A 24,247-nucleotide genomic window follows, 5' to 3' on the forward strand; every position below is an offset into this window, starting at 1 on the left:
CGGAATTTACCGACGTTCCCTGGATGTTGCGCAGATAGGCTTAGTCCAATCGCTGCTCTGCAAGTTTTGTTTCCGGGATGTTTGGTGATGTGGCTCTGCTCAGAAATCCTGGAGACGAAATTTATCAAATAATAGCAGCAGCACTTGTCCAAGAAGTACTCATACAGGTTAGTTTCATGGTCGGTTTATTAACCCCTTGACGTTTTTAGAATCTGTTGTTGTTATTGCTTATACATGCAAAACCACAAAAGCACAGGGATGTTTTTAATTATCCTTATTAGCTAGGTGCTGTTTACTAGTCAGCACTGCATTCTAAGAGTAGCTGGCTAGCTGGTTTTGTTGCTTTCGGTTATCATAACTATAGAACACTTGAAGCACGTTAAAATACAACCAAAGCGTTTGTCAATTCATTCATACCTTCGATCGCACGATTACTGTCATAATTCGGCTTCAAAACCAAAACAAAATATCCACTTCTCTTCAATAATCTCTGCTGCTCTTTGGACAAACCAGAGTGACGCAGCCGCAGTCGTAAGTCAGACTGTTTCGGTCAGTTTCGTTATTATCCGAGATTTGTCGAATGTGGGGGCTCTGGGGTTAGCAGCTTATGTTATCATGTTACTGAGGAGATTTAAATTTGAACTCAGTCATTCGCTGATAAATACATAACATCGCTCCCTGGCCAAAATTAAGAAATTCTCAAATCGACTTCATGGAAGCCCTACATTAAACAAGGTTGCCGCTGTCAACCTTTATCTGTTACACTCACACCGCGCATTCAACACAATGGAATGATTGAGCGAAGAGCGATAATAATAGTAATGATCATTTAAATATTCTGGTTGCTGCCTTTTGCTTATACTTTATTTTCCTCCTCCATCTCACTCTAGTGTAGAATTTTTTAAATATGTGCAATAATACATCATCTGTTGTCTGATGGATCATTCAGCTTACCAGTGAAACTGGTTCTGGCTGTTAAAACACTAGTGCGAGCTGAAACTGTGATACTGTATCGAAGCTTTGTCCATCCATGTTCTAACAATAACTTGGATGAGGATTTTTCTCATTTAATTACACTGGAAAATGAAAAGTAATGTTACTTTAGACAATTTTTTTTCATAGCACAACACTGTTGTTATTGTACTTCTCTGATGTCCTCCCCTAAATGTAACACTGCCACATGCCATGGAGCTAATCCCTTTCACTTGTAGGGCCACAATGTTCAGCCGGCTGGCCCAAGGGGTGAACTCCGTCCTTCAGGAGCTCTCTGGGGAAGAGCGCCCTGATGAAGACTCTCAGGTAAGACTCTTCATCACTCTTTGCAGAGGGAGTGGAGATGTCTCTACCAGAATAGCTCTCAAATGAAAAGTAATAGTTAAGAACAAATTTGTATTTGTCCCCAAAAAGGATGGATTGGTCCCACAGCTCCAATCTGAAGAGGACATGGGCCCAAATACTTTAGGCAGTTCAGAAGACACCGTGGAGAGGTTGGCCCAGTTAGAACAGCTGGTGGTCCAGTTGAAGGAGCTGATCAGAGAGAAAGACAGCCAGTTAGCCACAGCTGAGAAAAAACTCAAGGTGAGGATTTAACAGCAGCCTGGCATGAATTTAATGGAGTATTTTTTTTAAGTTCTTGTCAGTATATGGTGTGCTAAAGGCTCCCAAATGTTATTTTTTTGTTATGTGTGAGGAACTTGCAGTAAGTATTTATTATGAATGTGTTTTCACAGGAAGAGAAAGAGTCAGGGGAGGCCAAGTTTACAAAACTCAAACTGCAGGCTAAAGCAAAGATGGCTGCTCTGAACAAACAGATCACTGAGCTGAAAGGGCAGGAGGGAGCGAACGTCAGTCAGGTAAAATAACTACTCCTGAGAAAACCTGTGTAAGTGAATACGACATGCATGACTACAACTTATAAATGCTTAAAAGAGTCTTACAGTCAGAGTTTGATCTATTTAGCTTAGCAAAGTGTAAGAGAAAAGGGACTGTAGTGTTGTTTGGAAGCTGTTGTAAGTGCCAGGCTACATTGTCTGTGATAAAATAGAACCACCATTGTCTCTGTGTAGCTCCACAGACAGGTTTCTTTCACATAGCATACCCTCTTTTCACGTCTCTATCTGCTAGAGTTCAGACAGCTCATTCACAATGGCACCAGGTGTGGAAGAGGAGCTCCAGCAACTAAAGGTTAAGCTCAGTGAAGAAGAGTCCACCTCAACGATGCTGCGAGAACAGCTTGAAGCAGCTGAGCAGCTTCTACGTGATAAAGAAGAAAGCCATGCAGAACAGGTATGCTATGCCTTAAATTGTGCCTTAATACCAGAAAAGGAAATGACAGTGTAGCTAACTAGTACTACAGAGCAAACATTAAAATGGGCACACAACTTTAATATACTGGTGGTATGGCATGTAATACAAATATCAAATAACATCTAGTGTTCCTCATATATAAAGTAAATAATAATGAGTTGTATCTCCCTTTGACATCAGAACAGCTCCAGATCTTCTTGGAATGCTGTTATACAAATTCTGAACAGTGTCTAGTGAGATTGTATCAATATTCAAGAAGAAGAGCCTGATACTCTGCTCCCCAAAACTTCTCATGAAAGTTCAACAATGTTTGGCAACACCACAGAAAGCAACACCACAGAAAGCATTGACTTCATCCTGGTGATACTCTTGAAGCTCTTGAATCCACTTAATATGGGGGTATTATTATCTTGGAATATGGAAACAGCTTGAGAAAACAGTTAGTATCATAGGGTGCACATAAGGCGCTTTGGCACTAGAGGAACTTTTCCACAGTTATTAGAACTGTTGGAGGAAGTACCCCCTTTTTCGCACCTACTGGCGGTGCGAATGCAAACAGAAAAAAAGCTCTTGAAGGTATGTAGTTCTAGGGGAGCCTCTCAATGAGTCCCTAGAACTGTTTGGTCCGAAAGCACCTATAGTCATCCGAAATGCCTGGATATTACATGGTTGTTATTTCTACCATGCAGAGCTATCATTGGACGAAGTAACTCCCACAAACTGGCTTAGACCTGTGGCCAGTGTTTCTCCCTGTTGACATAAGCTGTGATTTTCAGCATTGTTCTCTTTACCACATAAAAAGGGTTTTTGCTTCCCATTGCACTTGCAGTTTGGGAACTGACTGTTTGGCCTTTTTTGAATTTTGTCGGATATCTTATTTTACTTTTAAAGAACACATATTAAGGTGCTGATTTGGAGACTTTGTTTATAGCTGACATAAGTTAATAGTTAGGGTAATTGTGATTCAGTAACTTTAAAGTTTGAGTCTTTTTCTTGAGGTTTTTCTATTATTTTGTCCACTCACTGTGTATAACCATTTGCAGTGACAACTGACACTGTTGTTTAAGACTAAAACGTAAAGTCTGTATCAGAATTGCATATTCTGATCACGCTCTTGACTGCTTAAATTTCGTAACATTACCTTTACAAGTATTTTACTGGATTGCTCATTAGGTGCGGAAGCTTCAGGGTGTTGTGAGTGAGAAGGACATGCGATTCCAGGAGCAGATTCAGAAACACGAAGAGGAGCTGCTTAGGGTTAGCACTGAAAGCAACAGTGATGCTGAGCAGGTAACACCCCCCTCTTTATATTTTAACTAGAATATTACGCACTACCTTGATTCTAGGCATTTGTCTACTCACCCCCTGGTGTAAACCCTGATTGTGCTCTGGCAGGCACCTAGGGCAGCTCAGCGGCGTATTGAAGAGCTGGAAGAGTCTTTGCGATCTCGTTCAGAAGTCCTTGAGATGTTACAACAAGAACTCAACAGTGCCGACCAGCAGAAACAGGTACAAAGATTGTCAGTATTGTACAAGCAGCGTTATAGAGGAACAGCTACTTTTGTCTGACATGTTGACCTTTTTACAGACACTCTGGCTGACTTGCCCTCTCTCCCCCTCTATGCAGATCCTCACAGCACAGTTTCGGCAGATGGAGCAGGAGCTTAGGGAGGCTACCAGGGTCAAAGAGGAGGAAAGGCAGCAGTGGGCTCAGCAATTGGACAAGACAGAAGCAGAACTAGGAGCCCTGAAAGACAGATTGGAGGCTTCTGAGAGAGACAGAGAGGAGGCTCTTAAGAAATTAGAGGCTGAAATAGAAAAACGGGTCTCTGAGCAGGAAGAGCTCAGAGAGACACTATCACATGTGGGGAGAGAAAGGGATTTGTGGATGGAGAAGGGAAAAGATGCTGAGACTGAGTTGGCTATCCTAAGAGCAAACCTGGAGACATCACAGAAGGAGAAAGAGGAAATAACAAAGAGGTTAGAGATTGAGGTTGAAAATCGAGTGGCAGAGCTGCAGGAACTCCAACAGAAGCTGGAGTCAATGGAGAGAGAAAGGGAGGAAGGGTCAAAGGAAGAAGGAGAAGAACTGGCACAGCTACAGATGGAATTGGCTTCTTTGAGAGAGAGACTGGACACTGAAAAAGAGGAACAGGGTACAGGACTTAAGGCAAAGGAGGCTCTGCAGAAGCTGTGGAAAGGGCTGCACTCTTTGACAGGAGCAGATGCAGAAGGAGAGGAAGAGACATCCATCCCCACCGACCCTACACAGTATCTTGCAGTGCTGCCAGCTCTTGAAGCCCGATTGGACAAACTGAAGGTAGAGGAAGAGGAGAGAGAAGCACGAATGGCTCAGGTCAACCTCAGTCTGGACTCTCTTCAAGGTTAATAGCCAAGTACACTCACATTGCTGGTTACACTTAAAGAAATCAGAACTGATATGAAGCAGCTCTGATTATGTTAATATTTAATATTTATGAAAGTATTTACTTAGATATGTTTTCAACACAAGCTTTTGGGAATGCAATTAGGATTTTAGCAAATTTTTAATTGTGATTTAGGGAAACTGGATGAAAGTATTGCAGAAAGGGAGGAAGCTGTTTCCAGGATACAGCAACTAGAGAAGGAACTGAGCAGTCTTCAGGTGAGTGAAATTTTAGAGTAGTACTTTGTGGCTTCGATGAGGCGTCCTGATATAGGAAAATAATGGACGAGGTGAAGATAAAGTGCTCCACGGCGTGAAGTGCAGTGGAGTTTTCTCCATCGACACTTTGGAGGGTATTATCCCCGCTTATACTGTGGCCTCAGAATTAAAATAGTCGTAACATTTTTTTTCACTGTGAATGAGAGTCAGGAGCAGCGCATTTTTAGTAGGTCAACTCATTTAATTTAGAGCTTGAAAACTTGCCAAAATAAAGCTAAACTTCCAGTGATGCTACCTCTTGTCCTCTTCTTGTAATAAAAATATGGTCATGGACTGTAAATTATTCTAACCTAAATATATTTTTATATTTCAATGCAACATAGCACTCATACAGCACTTTAGATATTTAGATGTAGGTATATGTTAAGCTAAATTGTGACAAAGTGCTGGCTTTGTCATATGCTTTAATAGGAGCTCTAAACAGTCTGTATACCCCTGATCTAATCCAATCTGAAAAATTATAGACCTCACTTTTTGTTATGGTTACATACATTTCAATGTATCATGAGCACTGATTTAGAACTATGATTAAACTTTTCACCGGATCTGTGTTTGAGATGTCTTGATAGACAATTTTAATGGACAAATGCCAGCCAACCAGAAATAAGTATTTGCTATTGCTGTGATAAAAGATAAACAACATTCTTTTCGCAGGATGAGACGTCATAGTGTATCATTTGTATTACAGTTCCATTACATGAATTTATAAACTGGAGATGTAGACTTCGCAGGTATATTTATGTGAAGTGCTTACTCAGCACTGTGTCTAGCCTGCTAACAAGTCTAGGACAGCATGACTGTGACTTAGACCCTGACCTTGGTGGGCATGATAGTATGGAGAGTCTGTCTCGGGTGAGACGGACAGTCTGTGGTTGAGGTTAATACTTGCCCAGCCTCTCAGGTCAAAGCGCTACTAATCCCTCTGCTCATATCAATGTGGTGCGACTGCAGCCTCCAGTGTCCTTCACACTACAGTTCACACAAAGCAGTCAGTATTACCACATATAGTACAAAATAATGGAATTAGCCTGTAATTTTTTCTTTGTTTGTAGTTTAACTTTATGATTGTGCTTTTTGACAGCTGTAACTAAAATGTACACAACTGCAAATGAGGCCTCTCTTTTCCAGGCAGCTGATGATTCATCGCGGGGTCATGTGATCGATCTGTCTGTGAAGGATTTGGATACTGCTGACAAAGGTTAGTGCACTAGTGAATGTGCTCTTTGTTTACCTTTATGATTTACAAACTAACCAAAGGGACTTTAAACTGCAGGGTTCCCTGCTTGCTCCCTCTGTACGTTGATATGTGCCCTCTGTACTCTGACAGTGTTGATTAACACATAGTTCAATGGAATCAGAATAGAACAACTATAGAGGGTGTCTCCTCTGACATTCCTGTAATTGTCATGTTTTGAGAAAGTGTGACTGTAGGGCTAACCTGAAGGACAGGTACCTCAACAAAATACAATACAGTTGAAGCTCAAGAACTGGAAAAATTCAGAATTCACTCAAAAGACTCAAGGCTGTGGAATTAAAGAGATGCCTTTATGCCTTTGTTATTTTAGGTGTCCATCAAGAAGGCCATGATTCAAGTAATGCACATGAAGAGAGGGTACTGATTCTAGAGCAACAGCTGTTTGAGAGAGAAAGGGAACTTCAGTCTCTGCGAGTCCAGCTGGCACAAACTGAGGAGCAGAACTCTGTAGTTCATCCAGTGGAAAGTGCCTGTTACGAAAGTTCTGAAAATTTCACTGTTAAGCATGACAGCACTGCATGTCCAGCAGACATCCTTGAAGATACACCAGTGGAAGAAACAACATTAGTAGCTGTAGACAGTTCTCTCTTGTCCATCTCTGCTGATACTGAGAATACTCCTGAGTTCACTGGACAACAGACTGAATTGCTTGGAGAATCAAAAGGTGCCTCGTCAGATGAGATGGTGACCAGCAGTGACTCAGAGGTAGCTCACAGCAGTTGGACCCTCTTAGAGGCAGTGAAGCAGGATGGGGCTCAAGAATGGCCTCCTTTAGTGCAAGATTTTGGCCAACTTCACCTTCAGTCTTGGGAGGAAAGAAGTACAGAGCAAGATAGGTCTATTACCACCATAGTCCAGGTGGAGCAAAGCACTGTTGAAGTACAACAGGGGACATCGCTTATTGAGTTAGACTCAGCTTCTGGTCAGGCTTTTGAACAGACTATGGCTGAGGAGCTTCACAGGAGATACAGTGACCTGCTGACTGAACTTGAAGAACTTAAAAAATCAGCTGTGGAGTACCAAGAGAAAATTTCCCAGCTGCAGGAGGAGGTAAAACTACAGAGTGTTGCCAAGGGGGAGGCAGAATCTAAGGCTCAGAGTTATGAGCATGACCTGAAAGTACTTAGAGCAGAAGTTGAGAGAGAGGCACAGAAGATAGCTTCAGAGGTTGAAGAACAGAGGATAAGTAAAAAAATCCTTGAACAGCAGCTGGAAAGCCTTCAGACAGAGGTACATTCTAACGTGCAGAAAATTCAAACCCTGCAGGCCCAACTGGATGAAGCACAGCATAGCCTGACTGAGCAAGAGGGTCAGGCTAGAATGCTGAATGCTCAGCTTGAGGATAGGGAGCTTACTTCTTCGGATCTGGAGAAGAAAGTCATTGAAATGGAAGCAAAGATACTTGAAGTTTCTCAGGAAGCTGACCTGGCCAAATCTGCCCTCAGTGAAAAGGCTGCTGAATTAGAAGACCTGCAGCTGCGTCTTTCTCAGAAGGAGAAGGAGATGATGGAGCTCAGTGATTGCATGTCTAACAAGCTGCTTCAGGCCGGAGAAGAGAAATTCTTGATATCTAATGAGGTCAAAAAGTTGAAGGAACAGATGCTTGAACTTGAAAGTGCCTGGCATCATGAACAAGGAGCAAAGGGAGATAATGCCACTGAAGAAAGTGAGGAGCTAGCTACTTTACGTAAGGATAAAGAGGACCTGGCAGCCCAAGTTGCGACCATGAAAAAGGAGGCAGAGCAGAATAAGAGAAAACTGCAAGCAGCTCTGGTGCAACGTAAAGAATTAATGAAAAAGGTTGCTGAGTTTGAAAAATTAGGAAGGGAGAGAGAAGACGTACAAGACCTTTCTACATCCTTTGCACATGAGGAGAGAGACAAAAAACAGGAAATTCAGAAACTTGAGGCTCTGTTGGAGGAGGCCAGACAGGCCCTGAAGGTAAAAGAGGAAGAATGTGTGATTCTGGAACAGAAAATGTGCAACCAAGATCAAATGTTGGCTGAAGCAAATACAGAAAACCAAAGACTTTCTGAGGAGGTTGCAAAGATAGGCCAAAGTCAGCAACAAACACTGCAAACTGGCGAAGATAACGCTAGACTTCAATCACAAGTGGCCTCCATGGAATTAGAGCTTGAAACATTGCAAAAAAAGCTCCAAGAGGCTGTTGACTCCCGCAAAGACACAATTCGCAAGGCCAAGGAGAAAGACCGCCACCACCGTGAACAACTTAAGCAGCAGAAAGATGAATATAATGAGCTGCGTGAACGTTTTGAAGCACAGAGCGGAGAGAAAGAGGGACTCCTCAGTCGCTTGAAAGAACTGGAGGATAAGTTTGTGCAAAACCTGGAGGTAGGCAAAGAGAAGTCTGTACATGTGGGAGATCACATGAAGTCTGAAGCAGGTGAAGTGGCCAAAGTAGGGGCAGGAGACTGGGTTCAGGATGATTGGGTGGACTTTGCTGAACCTGAGTCTGAACTCCAGCAGCAAGACAAACCAGCTCCAAGTACTGAGCAGTCAAAACTACCTTTGGCAGGTGTAGATGATGCTGCTTTAAATGCTTTGAGAGAAGAAGTAAAGGCAGAGCAGGCAGCCCGTATGGACTTGGAGACTCGTTTACAAGAGAGCCAAATTTCTCTGTCTTTCAAGGAGACTGAGCTCCTTGAGCTCAGCAAAGAGCTTGAGGCCTTAAAAGAGAAAGAGAGCCAAATTGATGTGCTTTCTAATGAGGTGTTGGTACTAAGAGAAAAGTGTCTTCAAGCAGAGAACCACGCAGAGATGCTGAAAGTAGAGATAGAAGCAGCTGCTGCAAAGGGAAGCATCTCAGACTCTGACTCTTCTATTGCTGGTTTGCAAGCTGAGTTGGAGGAGTTCAAACAGTTCCTGAAAAACAAAAATGATGAGATCATAGACTTAAGCCAGCAACTGGGTGAACAAAACTCTCTTCTACAAAACATGCAGGAAACAGTTTCTGAAAAGGACCAGTTTATTGCTTCCTTGCAGGCTGAGCTGAATTCTGAACGTGAGAAGATCCAGCGACTAGAGGCAGAGATCCCACAGCGACAAGAGGAGGAGAAAGGTAGCAGTGTCAAACTCCAGCAACTTCAGCGCAAGCTGCAGGCTGCTCTTGTCTCTCGCAAAGAGGTTCTAAAAGAAAACCAGGCTCTAAAGGAAGAACAGACTGCCGCAGAGAATACCAAGTTGGAACTGCAGCAAAAGCTAGAGGAAGGACAGGCAGAACTGAACAAGCTAAGAGCAGAACGAGAGAGGCTCATTGCAGAGGTAGATCGGACCTTGCTAGAGAACCAAAGCCTTAGTGCCTCATGTGAGAGTCTTAAGTTAGCCATGGAGGGTGTTTTGAATGAGAAAGGTGAATGCAAACGCCAGGCTGAGAGTGCCAAAGCAGCAGCTGATCAAGCATCTCGAGAATGGGAGGAAAAAGTGCAAAGCATGAAGGATGAATATGAAACCCTACTTAAATCATATGAGAATGTAAGCGATGAGGCTGAGCGTGTGAGGCGTGTGCTGGAGGCTGCTCGACAGGAGAGACAGGAGATAGCAGCTAAAGCTAGAGCCCATGAGGCAGCCAGACAAGAGGCAGAAAGAATTGCCGAAGAGGCTCAGAAAGAGGTGGATGCTGTGAAAGAAAAAATGAGGAAGTTTGCTAAGGCCAAACAGCAGAAGATTTTGGATCTGGAAGAGGAGAATGAGAAGCTTAGAGAGCAGCTGGAGAGTAGGGGGAGCAAAATGGAAGATACAGAAATGAAACAAGAGCTTCACAAAGTCAAAGAGGAGATGGAGACACTGAAAACCAATTTGCACAGCACCGTAGCCGAACGCGATTCTCTTGAATGTCTGGCCTCAGAGTTGAGAGAACAGTTAGCTCAAGCTATAGAGGAAAAGAACAGTACAACTCCACACCACAGCATTTCTGCTGGTGTGGAAGAGGCCATTGCTGTGCAGTCAAGTGCTGTTTTGACTGAAAGGTATCAGGAGCCACCAGTCGACCACTGTCAAGAAACAGAGGTGCAGAGAGGGTCAGAGAAGTTTTCTGAAGCCTTAACTGAGACAGAATCACCACTTGTGCAACCAAATACTGAGATGTCTGAAAGGACCCATACACAAACAGAGGATAGGCTGAAGGAGTTGGAAATTTCTCTTGAGATTGCAGAGAGCAAGCTGAGGGAACTTGAGGCTGCTCTCGAAGTAGAGAAGGGAACAAGGGGTGATCGGGAATCTGAACTTAAAACAGAGTTGGCCTCCCTTGAACACCAGCTACAAGAGTCAAAAGCAAGAGAGGAAAGCTTGAAGGAAGAGTGCTTGCAAAGAGATACCCAGCTGCAGAACCTACGTACCAACCTGGAGGCAGAGAGGGATGACCTAGAAGAACGTCTGATGAACCAATTGGCCCAAGTCAATGGTAGTATTGCAGGCTACCAGCAGGAGGCAGCGGACTGTCGGGATCGCTTGGCAGATCTGCAGAGAGAGGTTGAAAAGTTGGAAAGAGAGAGAGCAGAGTTCGAGGCCCTGCTAGAGAATGAGAAGGACCGGGCAGCCAGGCTGGAGGAGGACAAAAGGCAGGCACAGAGAGAACGGGCAGAAGCAGAGGCTGAAGCAGGGCAAAAGAGGGAGCTAGAACAGAAGCTGAAATCCACAGAGAGGGTGAAAGAAGGCAGTCAGAGCCGAGCACGCCAACTTGAAGAGCTGCTCAGAGAGAAGCAACTGGAGGTGCGGCAGATGCAAAAAGACTGCATTGAATATCAAGAAAGGATTAGTGAGTTGGGTAAGGAGACCAAGGCACTGCTGCTAGGAAAAGATGAAGTGCAGAGTGAGCTTAAGACAGCCCAGTTGGAGATTGCAAAGGTTACAGAGGAGAAGCAGAGGATTGAAGCAGAGATGTCTGTTTGTAAAGAGAAGCTTGAGTTAGCTCAGAGAGAGGCCAACCAGACACGAACAGACAAACTGGCCTTTGAACAGTCAGCACGACAGCGCGAGGCTGAGATAAAGGCAGAGGCTGAGCATACGCTTGATGAAGTAAGATACCGGCTGGGAGCTGAGCTTAAGCAGATAGAACTGAGGTTAGAAGAAGCCTACAAGGAGAGGGAAAGAGAGGAAGAAGCAACTCAAGAGGCAAGGAACGTGGCTGAGGCAACAAAGAGACAGGCTGAAGAACTGCAGTCCCGTTTGGACGAGTCACTGGCACGACTTGCTGCCTTCTCGCGCTCCATGTCTTCCTTGCAGAATGATCGTGATCGTGTGATGGATGAGGCAAAGCAGTGGGAGAGCCGCTTTCACAGTGCTCTCCAGGGAAAAGAGGCTGAAATTAGGGAGGGCGAGGCTAGGGCTCAGGACCTAGCTGAACAGCTTCAAAAAGAGACAACCCTAAGAGCAGAGCTGCAACTCTCTTTGGAGAGGTTTGAATTTTTTTTGTATTTGAAATCGACTATTCGTGTTGTATACGCACAGTGTTTTTTACTAATACATTTTCAAATTTGTTGTACGTTTTTTTGAATCATTGTGTATGATGTATGATTATCTGATGAACAGGTTGCAGAAGGCAGAGGAGCAGTGGCAGCAGCAATTTGAGGAGGCAGAGAAGAAGCACATGGAAAGCATGGCCACCCTTGAGAAAGAACGTGGGGATTTGCAGGAAGCTCTGACTCAGAATGAGGGCTCCCTGGCCGAGACCCGCTCTCAGCTTGCTTCTGTGGAGACTGAGGCAGAAGGGCTCCGAAACAGGGCTAAAGCTTTAGAGGAGGCTGTCGGAAAACTTCAGAGTGAGATCAGCAATATTAGGGCAGAACTTAAGGAGAGGGAAACTGAGGAGAGAAGACTGTGCCTATGTTTGGAGCAGCTTGAGGTGGATCTGCGTTCCTCTAAGCTGCTGACTGAGAACTTGCAGGCTGAGCTAAGTGAAAAGGAGAAAAGAGAAGTGGAACTCTTGGGAGAGAATGAGCGGGTGTTGACCCAGGTACATTTTCATACATTTATTAAGTATGCTTTCAGTTCTTTTGATTTCTTTGTAGGTCACAGCCATAGTCTCTGATCACTTAATTTGTATTCATATTCATTCATAAAGATAAATCCTCTGTTTTGTTCTGCAATTCAAGGCTGTGGAGGAAGCCCGAAGGGAGGCAAACAGTAGAGCTGAGGAAGCAGAGAAACAGTTAGAGGAGAGGAGAGCACAAGTGCGAAGTCTGGAGGAAAGGCTCCACAAGGCAGAGGAAAATGCCAGCCACAGCAAAGCTCGACTGGATGCCTTCACAAAGGCAATGGGCTCTCTGCAGGATGATCGAGACAGGGTGTTGAGCGAGTACAAGCAACTGGAGGAGCGACATGTGCAGGTATGAAATGAAATTAAATGATTCATCTGTGTAACATATCTGTTAATGATAATAGAACAGAAACTGCCATATTTGGGGGGAAAAAAACAAACATTTCCCTCTCTCCGTTTTTCAGGTGATGATGGAAAAGGACAGTCTGATCCAAGAGGCAGCTGGTGAGAACAACAGCTTGAAGGAGGAGATTCGTGCCCTTCTGGCCCAGAGGGATGACTTAAATGCAGAGAAGGCCAAGCTGGCTGCTCAGCTACATGGTTACAGGGATGATCTGAATCAGGTTCTTACCATGAAGGACTTCCAGCATAAGCAACTGCTAAGTGCCCAACTAGAGCGCATCACTGTCTTGGAGAAAGAAAGGGATGAGCTGGAGGCTCGTATTAAAGCGTTTGAAAGGGAGCGACAGGAGGAGGTTGTGAAAAGCAGGGTGCAGGGAGTAGAGTTGGAGACCCTGAGTAAAGCTGGTGATGGTGAGGAGAGGAAGGAGGTGAAAGATGCTCCAGGGGCTGAGGTAGAGAAGCTGAGAGAACAACTGCAGGCTGCAAAGAGGCAACTGGCTAACCTGGAGGAGACTTTGCAATCAGAGCGAGATGCCCAAGCCGCCCGCAGCAAAGAGTTGAGCGAATTGCGCTGGGAAGGAGGTGTGCTGCGGACTGAAGCTGAGACAGCAGAGGAGAGGGTAGCGGAGCTGGCCCGAGACCTGATGGTGATGGAGCAGAAGCTGCTAGAGGAGAGGGAGGCAGCAGCTCAGCTGCATGCAAAGAACCAGTCCTTTGGCCAAGCAATGGCATCCCTGCAAGACTCGAGGGACCAGGCCCTCGATGAGGCCAAGGAATTACGCCTTAGATTAGAAGAGATAGGCAAGACAGGCAGCCATACAGCTGGTGGCTCTACGGGTGAAGTTTGGAGTCTAAAGAATGCCCTGTCTGCCCTACAAAATGACAGAGAGAGACTGGTAAAGACTGGCTTTATGTCACAAGTTAGATGCAAGTAAAGTAAATATAAAAATGTATGTATTGTCACTGACTAGTGAAGTAAAATGATCTCTTTCTTCCCTAGTTAGAACAGTTAAAATGGCAGCAATCTGAGCTCGACAAACTTGGGGCTGGAGAGTTGACAAAGCTTACTCAGGCACTGGATGAAGAGAAGAAGATGTCCAAAGACAGAGTGGAGAAGATTATTGCAGAGATGAAAGAGAAAGATGCACAGCTGGAGAAGGACAAACAGGAACTTGAGACGCTCAGGTAGAACTCATAATGAACATAAAAACCATGTCATGTCTGTGTTTTTTTCAAAATGGATGTTGTGTTGGTTTTTCTGCTATCCTCTTCTACATACTCTTAATAAGCTCTGCACAGTATGCCTAATGTAAAACATATAAGTCCTGAGCTGTTCTACAATTCCTTCATCTTCAACAAAAAGGCAGATAATTTTGGAGTCTGTTAAGTGGATGTCCATCCTCTTGTTACAGACTGGAGCAGATGGACTGGCAGGCTCAGGCAGAGCTCCTGAAGCAGCAAACCCTAGCTACCCTCTCTGACCGAGACCATCAGATCCGCCAGCTAAGTGCCATGCTGGAAGAGGCCCAGGTACAGCAGAAGATGCACCGAGAGGTGAGATGTCAGCTCTTAGCAGCGTTTAGATTATAAAAGGTTTTTTTTTAATCAGTGCAATGAGATGTTTATGTATGGTATGTTTAGTTAGGATTATGGTTATCCTTTTACCTCGGAAATCCCATACATTTCTTTGAGTATTTTTGCAAGTCCCCAACTGATTTAATGTTTAATTTTTTAGGAACACTCCCCTCACAAACAACTGAAATTTTATTTCTGTCTTTAGCTTTTAGTTGCTCCAAGCTAAATCAAAACAGGCTTAATTTTCAGCACTTAATAAAAGCAAACTTATCACCAGTTTTGATATATTTCTTTATGGGTTATATTGCAGGAAAACCTAATGGTGTTCAGTGCCCCGGGAGGACCTCAGGAACACATACAGGGCTATAAAGCAGAGTGTGTTCAGCTGCAGAGAAGGTACTTTAAGCCTGTTTCATTCATTTTGACAATGGTAAGCAATCAGAATGCCAAACTTTTACTGACTTGTCTTTGTCTGCCAGGCTGGATGAGGAAGTTGAGCTGAGACTTGCTGTTGAGGAGCAACTACTGGCTGCACAGGATCGCCTTAAACGGTGTGATGTACATCTTTTTTTCTTTATGGACAGGATGTCACAGTGCAAGCATTTTTAAAAATGTTTTGGATCAAAGTGGGGAGAAAGGATATTTCATTTTTAAACACAATTGTCCTTTTTAACATATTGTAATCTTGAGCTGCCACAAGATGTGTCACAGAACTGAACTGATGTTCCATTGCATTAGCAAATCAGAATTAACCTCATACCTCACTGTATTTCTTTTGTTTTGCCCTTTAGCTGTACACAGGGTGATTGGCAGCCTGGAGCTGAGGGGGATATTTCAGAGACAGCTGTCCTCATTGAGCCTCCAGAGGGCACCGTTACACGGGTGAGCACCATCCACAATACTGCAACCAATTAACTGTGTTCATAATTTATTTAAAATAGCTGATTTCACTTGATTTGTTCACTGATCATTACTTTACTAATGTCTTCCTCCCCTCTCAGACTCGAAGCAGTGGACCTGGAGTGATTCGAATGCTTCGTGCAGCGTTCTGCTCTCGTCAGCGCACACCCCTACTAGTATCCCTGTACCTCCTGACTGTGCACGTACTACTGCTGCTGTGTATGGGAGGGTACCTGTGAGAGAGTGAGAACACAGACTATAGAGAGTGATGTGTAGAGGTGAAAACCTATCAACTTGTTCCTGAGAAAATGCACAGGGTAGGACATAGTGTTCGGTCCAATTCAGGGGCAAGATAACCCTTTATCATGCACTTTTTGTAGGGAAATATATATCATCTTATTGGTCAGTCATCAAATTCTATACCACTCAAAACATTCATTCTCAAGCCAGGTCAATAAAGTGACATAATAGCATAACTGGTTAGTGCTCTGATTTAAGATCTACCTCAGACCACCAACCAGTCCAGCATTTGGATCCATGAAATAATACTGACAAATAACTTTCAATGGATGAAAAACTTATTTCACATCACATTTTAATATATCTGGTGCCTTTTGATTTGAGTGAAAGGTACACCATCTGTCTGGGAAAACAATGAAGACCAGGATTCTGGATATCTGTGTTTCTCTCTCTCTCTCATTTTCATAGTACCTACATGTATGACTGGATGACAGATGTTAAAGAAGGGCCATTTTGACTACATTCCAGCTAAGCTGTTACTATTTTCTGTTTCCTTTCATTTTCCTCATTGCAAGTGGAGCATTTAGATTATGTCCAATGACGTTTGTGATTCAACTGTATGCAGGTTTCTTTCATTCTTTTTAAGGGCCGCTGTATTTCTCTTGTGTTTTGTGATTTTTTTTTTTTTTGACAGTGTCTGAATGATTACTTTCCAAACTGGTGCATTACTGATGCTTTAATTGGTCTTTATCGCATCTGATTAGTATGTTTTTTTTGTTATCACTACACATAAAGTTCATTCCATCACCGGTGTCACATCCGTTATCACGATTTCTGGCCTTCAACTAAGATTTAACTTTCAAGAAATGTCTCATTTTTCTCATTAAATTATTTGTCAATATTGTTTGTATGGATATCTTCCTCAAAAAAAAGGTGACCATTACTTTCCATGTTGCATAGCCAGCTCTCTGATCCTTTGTTCTCTCACCACTGCTGTAATTTATAATTGACCGTGTCTATGACCATATTGGTGGCATATGGTCCTAGTGTTTCTGAGACAATTCACAGTTAAATTTTAATGCACAGTCCATTGTGGGCCTATTGTTTTTATCTGTGTATAATCAATGTAAATTACACACTTTCTCTCCTCTGTACTACTTTGTTGTAGCGGTATTTTTTCCAAATAAAATATATTTATGGGAAGACAATAATTCCGTTTTTACACTATGTAACAAGTTTGATAACGCGTACTCGTCTCCGTGGGAAAGATGTCGAGAGCGTGCCCATGAAGATGCTTGTCTGTCTGTTATTTTGTCGACTGCGCGCTTCCTTAAAATTACAAGGACGAACCATTCACGGCGCAGCAGGTGACAGACAATCTGAAGTGAACATCTCGGACAGTAAACTTTTTAAGATACATTATATGTGGACAAAACTGGAGGTGAAACTCTAAAATGTAAGTTAACGAATTAAAACACCTTCGATACCTATTAACTAAAAGTATTGAAGATTTTTTTTTAAACTTACCCAGGAAGTAGGTTATTTCTCACCAAATATTCGTTAACATTTGGCACGACTAGTTTGGTCTAAGTTGTCGCGTTAGAATGTAATTTTTTCTTGTCAACCTGTATTACATAACTACTTAAACAGAATTAAACGATACATATCGTGTTTATGGACCACTGGATTTAAGTTAAATTCCGAATTACTTCCGAGCAAAATTGAGGAACTACGTTATTGAAAAGTACAATAAAATGGTTAGTATGCTGCTTTGTATCAGATAAGTAGCTAAAGCAGCAGCAGTGAGATTCTGTAAAGTAATTCTACATTTGAAGCCGACTCAAAAACAACGAAAGAATGTATCAGTTGACACGCAGAACACAACTTGTAGTCGCGACCCAGCTCATAGGCTAAATAGGAATATGGTATTTACCACTAATAAAGAACCGCAGAAAACAGATTTTTGGAACATGCACTTAAATATAAGATGAATGGTACATTTTTCATTGAAAGGGGTGGTACAGGACAGGGTCGTTAACTTCCCTGATAAGACAGATAGATGGGGAGTCAAGTGATAAAGCAACATTTGATCTTCTGACTCTGAACAAAAGAGGAAAGCAACAGATGTTGTAAATCTTAATACAGTTCACAGTATAGCACTTGCATAGTCGGTTGGTGAAGAGATACCTGTGGCTTAATAAAAACAAATGCATTTAGATGCCCAGATTTCAGTTCTGTCACACATCTTTTAGCCCATCTGTTAAATTTAATCTAATCTCAAAGAGTATGAATAATGTCCGCTCTTTTTAAAATCTTTATCTCTAGCTCTGGCTCTCCTTACAAGATGTGGAAATCAGTTGTGGGGCACAATGTCAGTGTGAAAGTGACCTCAGAGGGTGACGACTGGGAGACAGATCCAGACTTTGAGGTAAGTAGAACTGAGATACTATAAAAAGTGCAGAGATACCAGTGCTCACCTAACAGGGTCTTTGTATATGTTGTGAAATCATTTTTGTTTTTGTGTTTTTTTTTGTGTTTCATTTTTGTGAGAGATGTAAGATTTTGATAAGAACTGTCTCTTTATTGCAGAATGATGTATCAGAGCAGGAACAGAGGTGGGGCTCCAAGAGTATTGAAGGATCTGGCCGAAAGGAACACATCAGGTAACATAATCCACATAACAGATGCGTGCATAAAAATAATGAATCATGTAAATTACTCAGGAACAACTCTAACAACCCTGACAGCAGAGGCAAACTGAATATAAAATTATTGGTTGTTATGGAGTATATGTGAAGGTTTGTGAGGTTACATTTCAGTAGATGTTCCTATTTTACTCTGAACTGAAACCACCTCAGGGGTAGCGTCATACTTCAGAAACAGGAAAAGGAAGTAAAATGTGACACAGGCCTGAGATGCATTTCCAAATATGGAGTGGTTACAGTGAGTGTAAGTGAATGGTTGAAACAGCGCATTGTATTTAATATGTCAAGACATCTACAGAACTGGCACAGAATGCACTCTCATACGTAAGGTAGGTAGCATGGTGTAATACATAAATAGGTACTGACAAAGAAGATCCGTGAGGTGCACTTGCTAACATCACCATCCTACTAGTTGACTTTGTGTCCACATTAGCATTGCTCTGTGTCAGTGACCTCTACCTTCTCTGTGTAGTGTTGCACAGCTCAGACAGAAAGTCTCCCAGGAACATGAACAGGTGAAGAAGAAGGAGCTAGAACATGGACCCAAAGCGTCCTATGGCTACGGTGGGAAATTTGGAGTGGAGAAAGACCGAATGGACCAGGTCAGAATCAGCCTTAATGTAACACTTAATTAAGCCTAGTACTCTTTTTTTTTGTTTGGCAAGGTAGTAATGCATGTGGTTCTTTATGGCCTTTATTTCAGACTGCTGTAGGACACAACTACGTGGCACAAGTGGAGCAGCATTCATCTCAGAAAGATGCAGCCCAGGGTTTTGGAGGCAAATATGGAGTGCAAAAGGATCGTTTGGACAAGGTGGGAACATTTTTACTCAGAGGTGGATCACGGTTGCTGTCATAAGAAATACCTGTGGTGTGACTGATAAAGCATGAAACATCTTTCTTCCTTTGCCTGTCTACAGTCTGCAGTGGGTTATGACTACAAGGGTGAGGTACAGCAACATGCCTCCCAGAAAGGTAGGGGTCCAGTGTTAAAAAGTGTAATTTTATAGTTTCTTAAACTTTCTCAGAAACACATTAACCTGTTTTCCCCCCTCACATATTAGTCTCATCTGTCTTTCAGATTATGCCAAAGGATTTGGTGGAAAGTATGGTGTTGAGAAAGAAAGGGTTGACAAGGCTGCCTTGGGTTATGATTACAAAGGCGAAACAGAGAAACATCAGTCACAGAAAGGTGGTAGCTCAGATCAGAAGACTCATAAATGGTCTTTGAAGTGGTCTTTACATTTTAACTTTTCCATTCCTGTCTCTTATAAGTTATTTACTTTTTTTACTTTCTCAGACTATTCTAAGGGCTTTGGTGGGAAATATGGTGTGGAGAAAGAGAAAGTTGACAAGGCTGCCTTGGGCTATGACTATAAGAGTGAGACAGAGAAGCACGAATCTCAGAAAGGTGACGTATCCAATTTGATATCATTACATACAACACACATTTTGTCAGCAAAATGCATAAAAAGTCAAGAGGAGTTGTTTTTTTCCCCCTCTATGTTTAGACTATGCCAAAGGTTTTGGTGGACGGTATGGAGTTCAGGCAGACCGCATGGATAAGGTGGGCACTGAATGATTAGCGTTGTGTATTGTATCTGAACACAGCCATAGTAAATAGCAGTATGCTTATTAAGAGCCTTTACTCCTGCAGAGTGCATCATCATTCAATGACATGGAGTCGCCATCCTCGTCATACGAGAAGACCCAGGTGACTGAGGCCTGTAAGTACCTCATGCTTACTGTATACATATGGTTACCTTGATTGCTACTGCAGTTATATACTTCACCATTCATCTCAGCAGGTTACACATGTTGCTAATGTTTAGCTCATATTTTGTCTGTATTTGGAGTCTGACATTTCCAAAGATTTGGAGAACAATATTGTAATGGCTAAACAAAATTTGTTTACCACATCAGCTATATTCAATAGTGTTATCTGAGTGCACATCCAGCAAAATGCTTATTTATTTTTTTTTAACTGCTGATTGCATTTATGCAGCGAGTGCTGGAGCTGGGAACCTGAAAGCCCGTTTTGAGAACATGGCCCGAGCTTCAGGTGAGGAGAACAGGAAAAGGGCAGAGGAAGAGAGAGCCAGGAGACAGGCCAGAGAGAAAAGGGAGCAAGAGGAAGCAAGACGTCGGCAAGAGGTACACAGAAACATACACACACCCACCCACCCACACACTCAAACATACACACACCCACCCACCCACACACTCAAACATACACACACCCACCCACCCACACACTCAAACATACAAAAAGATGGTAGATTTGCCTTTGTCTCTCCTTAGGAACAGGACAGAAGAGATAAGGAGGAAGAACAGAGAACTCCCCCTGTTCCAGAGGCTAAAAGCCCCCCACAGATATCCAGGGCATTGCCCGAGACTCCCAGAGATGAACCAGAACCAGAACCAGAACCAGCAGCACAGGTAAAGCCGCTCATTCAGTTCAGTGCTCATTCTAAAGTTCAACTTGAATTTCACTTCAGCAAGTTGATGGGGAACATTTAAATTTTTTCATTTCCTGGACCTTTTACTATGTCACTATCTGCTGTGATTGAACAGGCTTCCTTATGGTAAAAACCACAGAAGGAAAAAAACATGGCTCTGTAAATAGACCGTTTTCTTTTACAATCATGATTAAATAAATAAAAGAGAAGTCAAATCACTGTCTACTGGGATGTGTAATTCCAGGAGGAGGAGGTGGACGAACCACCACGCTTACCCCCACGCTCTGCAGACTTGCTGGAGGGTCCAGATGAAGCTGCCCAGCCTGAGTTAGAGTACACAGAGCAGGCTGATGATGGAGAGTATGAGGACATTGCACAAGTCCAGTATTCAGGTGAGAAACACTCACAGCAGAAGTTTCACTCTGAGTACTGACATGCTACGTCACATAATGACTAACGAGCTCAAAGGCTACAATACTGTATTAGAGCAGTGGAGGTGCCAGGCACGTCTAACGGATTAGATTTTTTATACACAGACAAGTTTTACAAAAGGCTGTGGCCATAGTCAGCTACTGCTCTTTCACATGACAGGCTACGTCACATAATGACTAACGAGCTCAAAGGCTACAATACTGTATTAGAGCAGTGGAGGTGCCAGGCACGTCTAACGGATTAGATTTTATACTCAGACAAGTTTTACAAAAGGCTGTGGCCATAGTCAGCTACTGCTCTTTCACATTGTGAATGGACAGCATCTGAAGAGAATGATTGTCATTGTATGTATGTTATGAAAACAGTTTGTACTCTTTATTATCTCATTCATCTGTAATCTTGGTTCATTCCTCCAGACTCTCTCACAGCTGTGGATAATGACTATGAAGACCTGGGTGGTGGGCCGTCAGCTGTAGCCATTTATGACTATCAGGGGGGTAAGTGTCACTGGGGGAGGCCATAACAGATTTGGAGTATATTTTTAGAAACATGCTGCGTGTGTCTTCCTGTTTCCGATATGCAGGGTACTGTCATTGCATGTACTGCCTGTTTCTACCTGCTGCCTCACAGAGAACAGTGGTCACTGGTAACTCATTTTCCTTTCTCGAGCAGAGGCGGACGACGAGATCTCTTTTATGCCAGATGACATTATCACCAACATAGAGATGGTGGACGAGGGCTGGTGGAGGGGATGCTGCCATGGTCACACTGGCCTTTTCCCTGCTTCCTTTGTGCAGCTCATGCAGTGAACATGGTTAGGCTCTCTCAGCCCTCAAACTGTATTTAAACCTTACAGCTTACTTTATCAGCCCTGAACTTGGATACATAAAAGGCAGAGAAAAAACTCAATGATCAATTTCCCTTAACAGAGACTAAATATTACTTTGTTTTGTCAGGCTTTATGATTTCTTTGTTCAGCTCAGATCATATGTCATCAGTTAATCAGACAGTATGAACTAAAGCTTGAGAACACTGTTGTTTTATTTCCTGGATTTAACCTCAAATGTCAATTCTGATGTTTCAAACTGTCTTTGTTAACTATAAAGTCTCATCTTACCTGATTTAGCTGTTTTAATTTTCTATGGCAGGAATAGGCTTGATCTGTGCAGAAAAATAGAACTGAAATAAATGCTTCAAATAACTACTGAAAAATATACATCAGTTGTAGCCTCAATATTCACACAAATGCTTCACATAGATGTAGAGTGAAATATGCCTCCCATATATGACAGTAGAAAAGTCATATATCTGGAAGACCTAAAATGTTACATGTCTCATGAATTGTCCAAATGTACAAGAAATAAAATACTCAGCCATTTCCAAGGCTATGGTTTTTATCTAAAGCACATCAGTTCAAATATCAGTGATATATGACAGGGATATTAATAATGAATAAATTTCAACATTGACATGCTTTTGTATCAGAGAAAGAAACAGGGAGGAGGACACCATGAAAAATAAAGCAATGCACAGTCAACAAGTGTCTGTAACAACAGATGTTAGAATGCTTCAGGTGTTTCAGTCCTCAATGCAGCATAATATGATAATATTTTATATTAAAAGCTGCAGAGAGTGGTTCAGTTTTACAATATTTTTCAATCACATATTTTAAAAACATTACACCTGAACAATACAGACCCAAGATGGGCCCCTGATACTACACCAGTTCATTTCCAATGACAATTCTGCAGTGCCCTTTCATACGTAATGGTCCACGAACATTTCACATGAGCACCTGCAGTAACAGGTCCAAGTCCAAACAAACAGACTGGTCTGGCTACCAAGCCAGGCCCTTCTTTGTTTTCCCTTTTCCTTTGCTCTTCATCTTTTTGGCCTGTCGTTGGCTCATCCAAGACGGATACTGTCCGTGCTGATCCGTTAAAGTCTTCTTCTTGCGTTTGATGTCCATGTCCATCTTTCCAGTGCCATCTATGTGTTGAAGTAACCAAAGATCAGGTCTAGCAGTTTCAACACATTTATAAAATTTACATTAGCTGAAACTTTAAAACACCCTTAGTGTTATCTGGGTACGGTTACGCTGCCTACTAACCCACCCAGTCCCCTTGTAAATTAAGAACCATGAAATAATGTGGATACTGTTCTCACCGTCATCTCCCTCTTCCATGTTAACATCGACCGGCTTCTCCTTTAACTTTTCGGCCGGCACGATGGTCGCCATCTCCTGAACATCTTTCATTGTGATGTCGCCTTTCCCCCCGTGGCTCAAAGCGTTTTTGAGCCGTGCCAACTCCTTTGGTGCATTCTTCTTCCTCTTCTCCGCTCGCATCTTCCTTTTCCATTTGCTCCTTAAGCTTTTAGCCATTATCTAATGGAAACAGTTGGATCATTCAGACGCGCTTTGCTGCGACAATTATTTACAAATGTAGCTAGCAATTTAACACGAGGCCTTTAATTCAAACCTATGAAAAGAGAACACAATCATCTGGCCTAAAATGTGTGGCATTGGTAAAACTGCACACACAAGTAACACACCAACTTCCAAATCCTAGAAACACAGGTGTGCATGCGCCTTCCTTGCTATAACAGAGGGTTCACTGAGCCACCACGTTTGTCATATGACCGTCTACATGTCGAACATGCGTCTTTTAGCATTTAAAACAAGGTATTAGTCAAACTATCGCAACTCCATCTCTCCTGGAAACATTTGAGTGTTTGCTAAAAAAAACCTTTAACACACATCTTGTCACTTTACACATATTGTTGACAAACGCGAGCGACCCGACGACACGAAAATGTTATTTGCTTAGCTATACACGACATGACGGGCCTACTTTAATGTTGAAAATGGGTCTACTAAATAAAACTTTCAATAATTTGGTATTTCCTAAGCACACCTGAACCCTTGCAAATAGCTTACAGAACTTTCCACGTGCCGATAACACCAAATTTACTTACGTTTGGAGCAGCTTCAATTATTTGTATCACACACGTGTATATTTGCACAACAGTCGTAAAGTGAAACTATCGAAATTTACGACAGTTCTTTGCCGTAAAACAAACTGACCTCTTCAGTTCATCCGTTGGGTGGCGATGTTACTGCATTTTTGTCTAGTAAGAAAAGTTAAGAAATTCCAAAATTAAAGTTGTCAACTCTCTTCCGTCTCTATCTAGCGCAGTTTCAAATTTCTTCAACCTCGAGCAAAAGTCTCTGTGAAAATGTATTATGAAGAGCAAGAAGGAAAAAAGTTTTTT

General features: G+C 42.6%; 3 protein-coding genes across 3 annotated transcripts; 2 read left to right on the forward strand and 1 right to left on the reverse strand.

Annotated features, from left to right (window-relative positions):
• The first annotated feature begins 80 nt into the window (after positions 1-80).
• golgb1 (golgin B1) lies at positions 81-16,569 on the forward strand. Its single transcript, XM_030776961.1, has 20 exons — positions 81-167; positions 1,212-1,299; positions 1,408-1,578; positions 1,731-1,853; positions 2,125-2,286; positions 3,481-3,597; positions 3,703-3,816; positions 3,935-4,691; positions 4,869-4,951; positions 6,140-6,209; positions 6,577-11,680; positions 11,814-12,237; positions 12,377-12,610; positions 12,726-13,559; positions 13,664-13,848; positions 14,076-14,217; positions 14,549-14,634; positions 14,718-14,789; positions 15,030-15,120; positions 15,240-16,569. Exons 2-20 carry the CDS (start codon positions 1,219-1,221, stop codon positions 15,375-15,377), a joined length of 8,988 nt encoding a protein of 2,995 aa, XP_030632821.1. The 5' UTR covers positions 81-167; positions 1,212-1,218; the 3' UTR covers positions 15,378-16,569.
• Positions 16,570-16,756: 187 nt separating this feature from the next.
• On the forward strand, positions 16,757-22,277 carry hcls1 (hematopoietic cell-specific Lyn substrate 1). Its single transcript, XM_030776972.1, has 14 exons — positions 16,757-16,834; positions 17,704-17,806; positions 17,968-18,041; positions 18,556-18,685; positions 18,787-18,897; positions 19,004-19,058; positions 19,384-19,494; positions 19,595-19,650; positions 19,741-19,810; positions 20,089-20,237; positions 20,385-20,522; positions 20,787-20,934; positions 21,391-21,471; positions 21,647-22,277. Exons 2-14 carry the CDS (start codon positions 17,723-17,725, stop codon positions 21,781-21,783), a joined length of 1,344 nt encoding a protein of 447 aa, XP_030632832.1. The 5' UTR covers positions 16,757-16,834; positions 17,704-17,722; the 3' UTR covers positions 21,784-22,277.
• Positions 22,278-22,346: 69 nt separating this feature from the next.
• On the reverse strand, positions 22,347-24,025 carry llph (LLP homolog, long-term synaptic facilitation factor). Its single transcript, XM_030776984.1, has 3 exons — positions 23,951-24,025; positions 23,141-23,360; positions 22,347-22,963 (listed from the first exon to the last, which is right to left on the reverse strand). The coding sequence occupies exons 2-3, from the start codon at positions 23,355-23,357 to the stop codon at positions 22,812-22,814; spliced, it is 369 nt and encodes a 122-aa protein (XP_030632844.1). The 5' UTR covers positions 23,358-23,360; positions 23,951-24,025; the 3' UTR covers positions 22,347-22,811.
• Between the last annotated feature and the right edge of the window lie 222 nt (positions 24,026-24,247).

The sequence above is a fragment of the Chanos chanos genome, chromosome 1 (assembly GCF_902362185.1).
Source record: "Chanos chanos chromosome 1, fChaCha1.1, whole genome shotgun sequence".
NCBI classification, from domain to species: domain Eukaryota; kingdom Metazoa; phylum Chordata; class Actinopteri; order Gonorynchiformes; family Chanidae; genus Chanos; species Chanos chanos.

Excerpts from the sequence above, each read along its gene's own strand:
- hcls1 (XM_030776972.1), top strand. The coding sequence starts at position 17,723 with ATGTGGAAATCAGTTGTGGGGCACAATGTCAGTGTGAAAGTGACCTCA. Across the intron at positions 19,059-19,383 it reads GCAACATGCCTCCCAGAAAG|ACTATTCTAAGGGCTTTGGT; the intron begins GTAGGGGTCCAG and ends TTACTTTCTCAG. Across the intron at positions 19,651-19,740 it reads AGGCAGACCGCATGGATAAG|AGTGCATCATCATTCAATGA; the intron begins GTGGGCACTGAA and ends TTACTCCTGCAG.
- golgb1 (XM_030776961.1), top strand. The coding sequence starts at position 1,219 with ATGTTCAGCCGGCTGGCCCAAGGGGTGAACTCCGTCCTTCAGGAGCTC. Across the intron at positions 1,854-2,124 it reads AGGGAGCGAACGTCAGTCAG|AGTTCAGACAGCTCATTCAC; the intron begins GTAAAATAACTA and ends TCTATCTGCTAG. Across the intron at positions 14,218-14,548 it reads AGCAGAAGATGCACCGAGAG|GAAAACCTAATGGTGTTCAG; the intron begins GTGAGATGTCAG and ends GTTATATTGCAG.
- llph (XM_030776984.1), bottom strand. The coding sequence starts at position 23,357 with ATGGCTAAAAGCTTAAGGAGCAAATGGAAAAGGAAGATGCGAGCGGAG. Across the intron at positions 22,964-23,140 it reads CATGGAAGAGGGAGATGACG|ATGGCACTGGAAAGATGGAC; the intron begins GTGAGAACAGTA and ends TTCAACACATAG.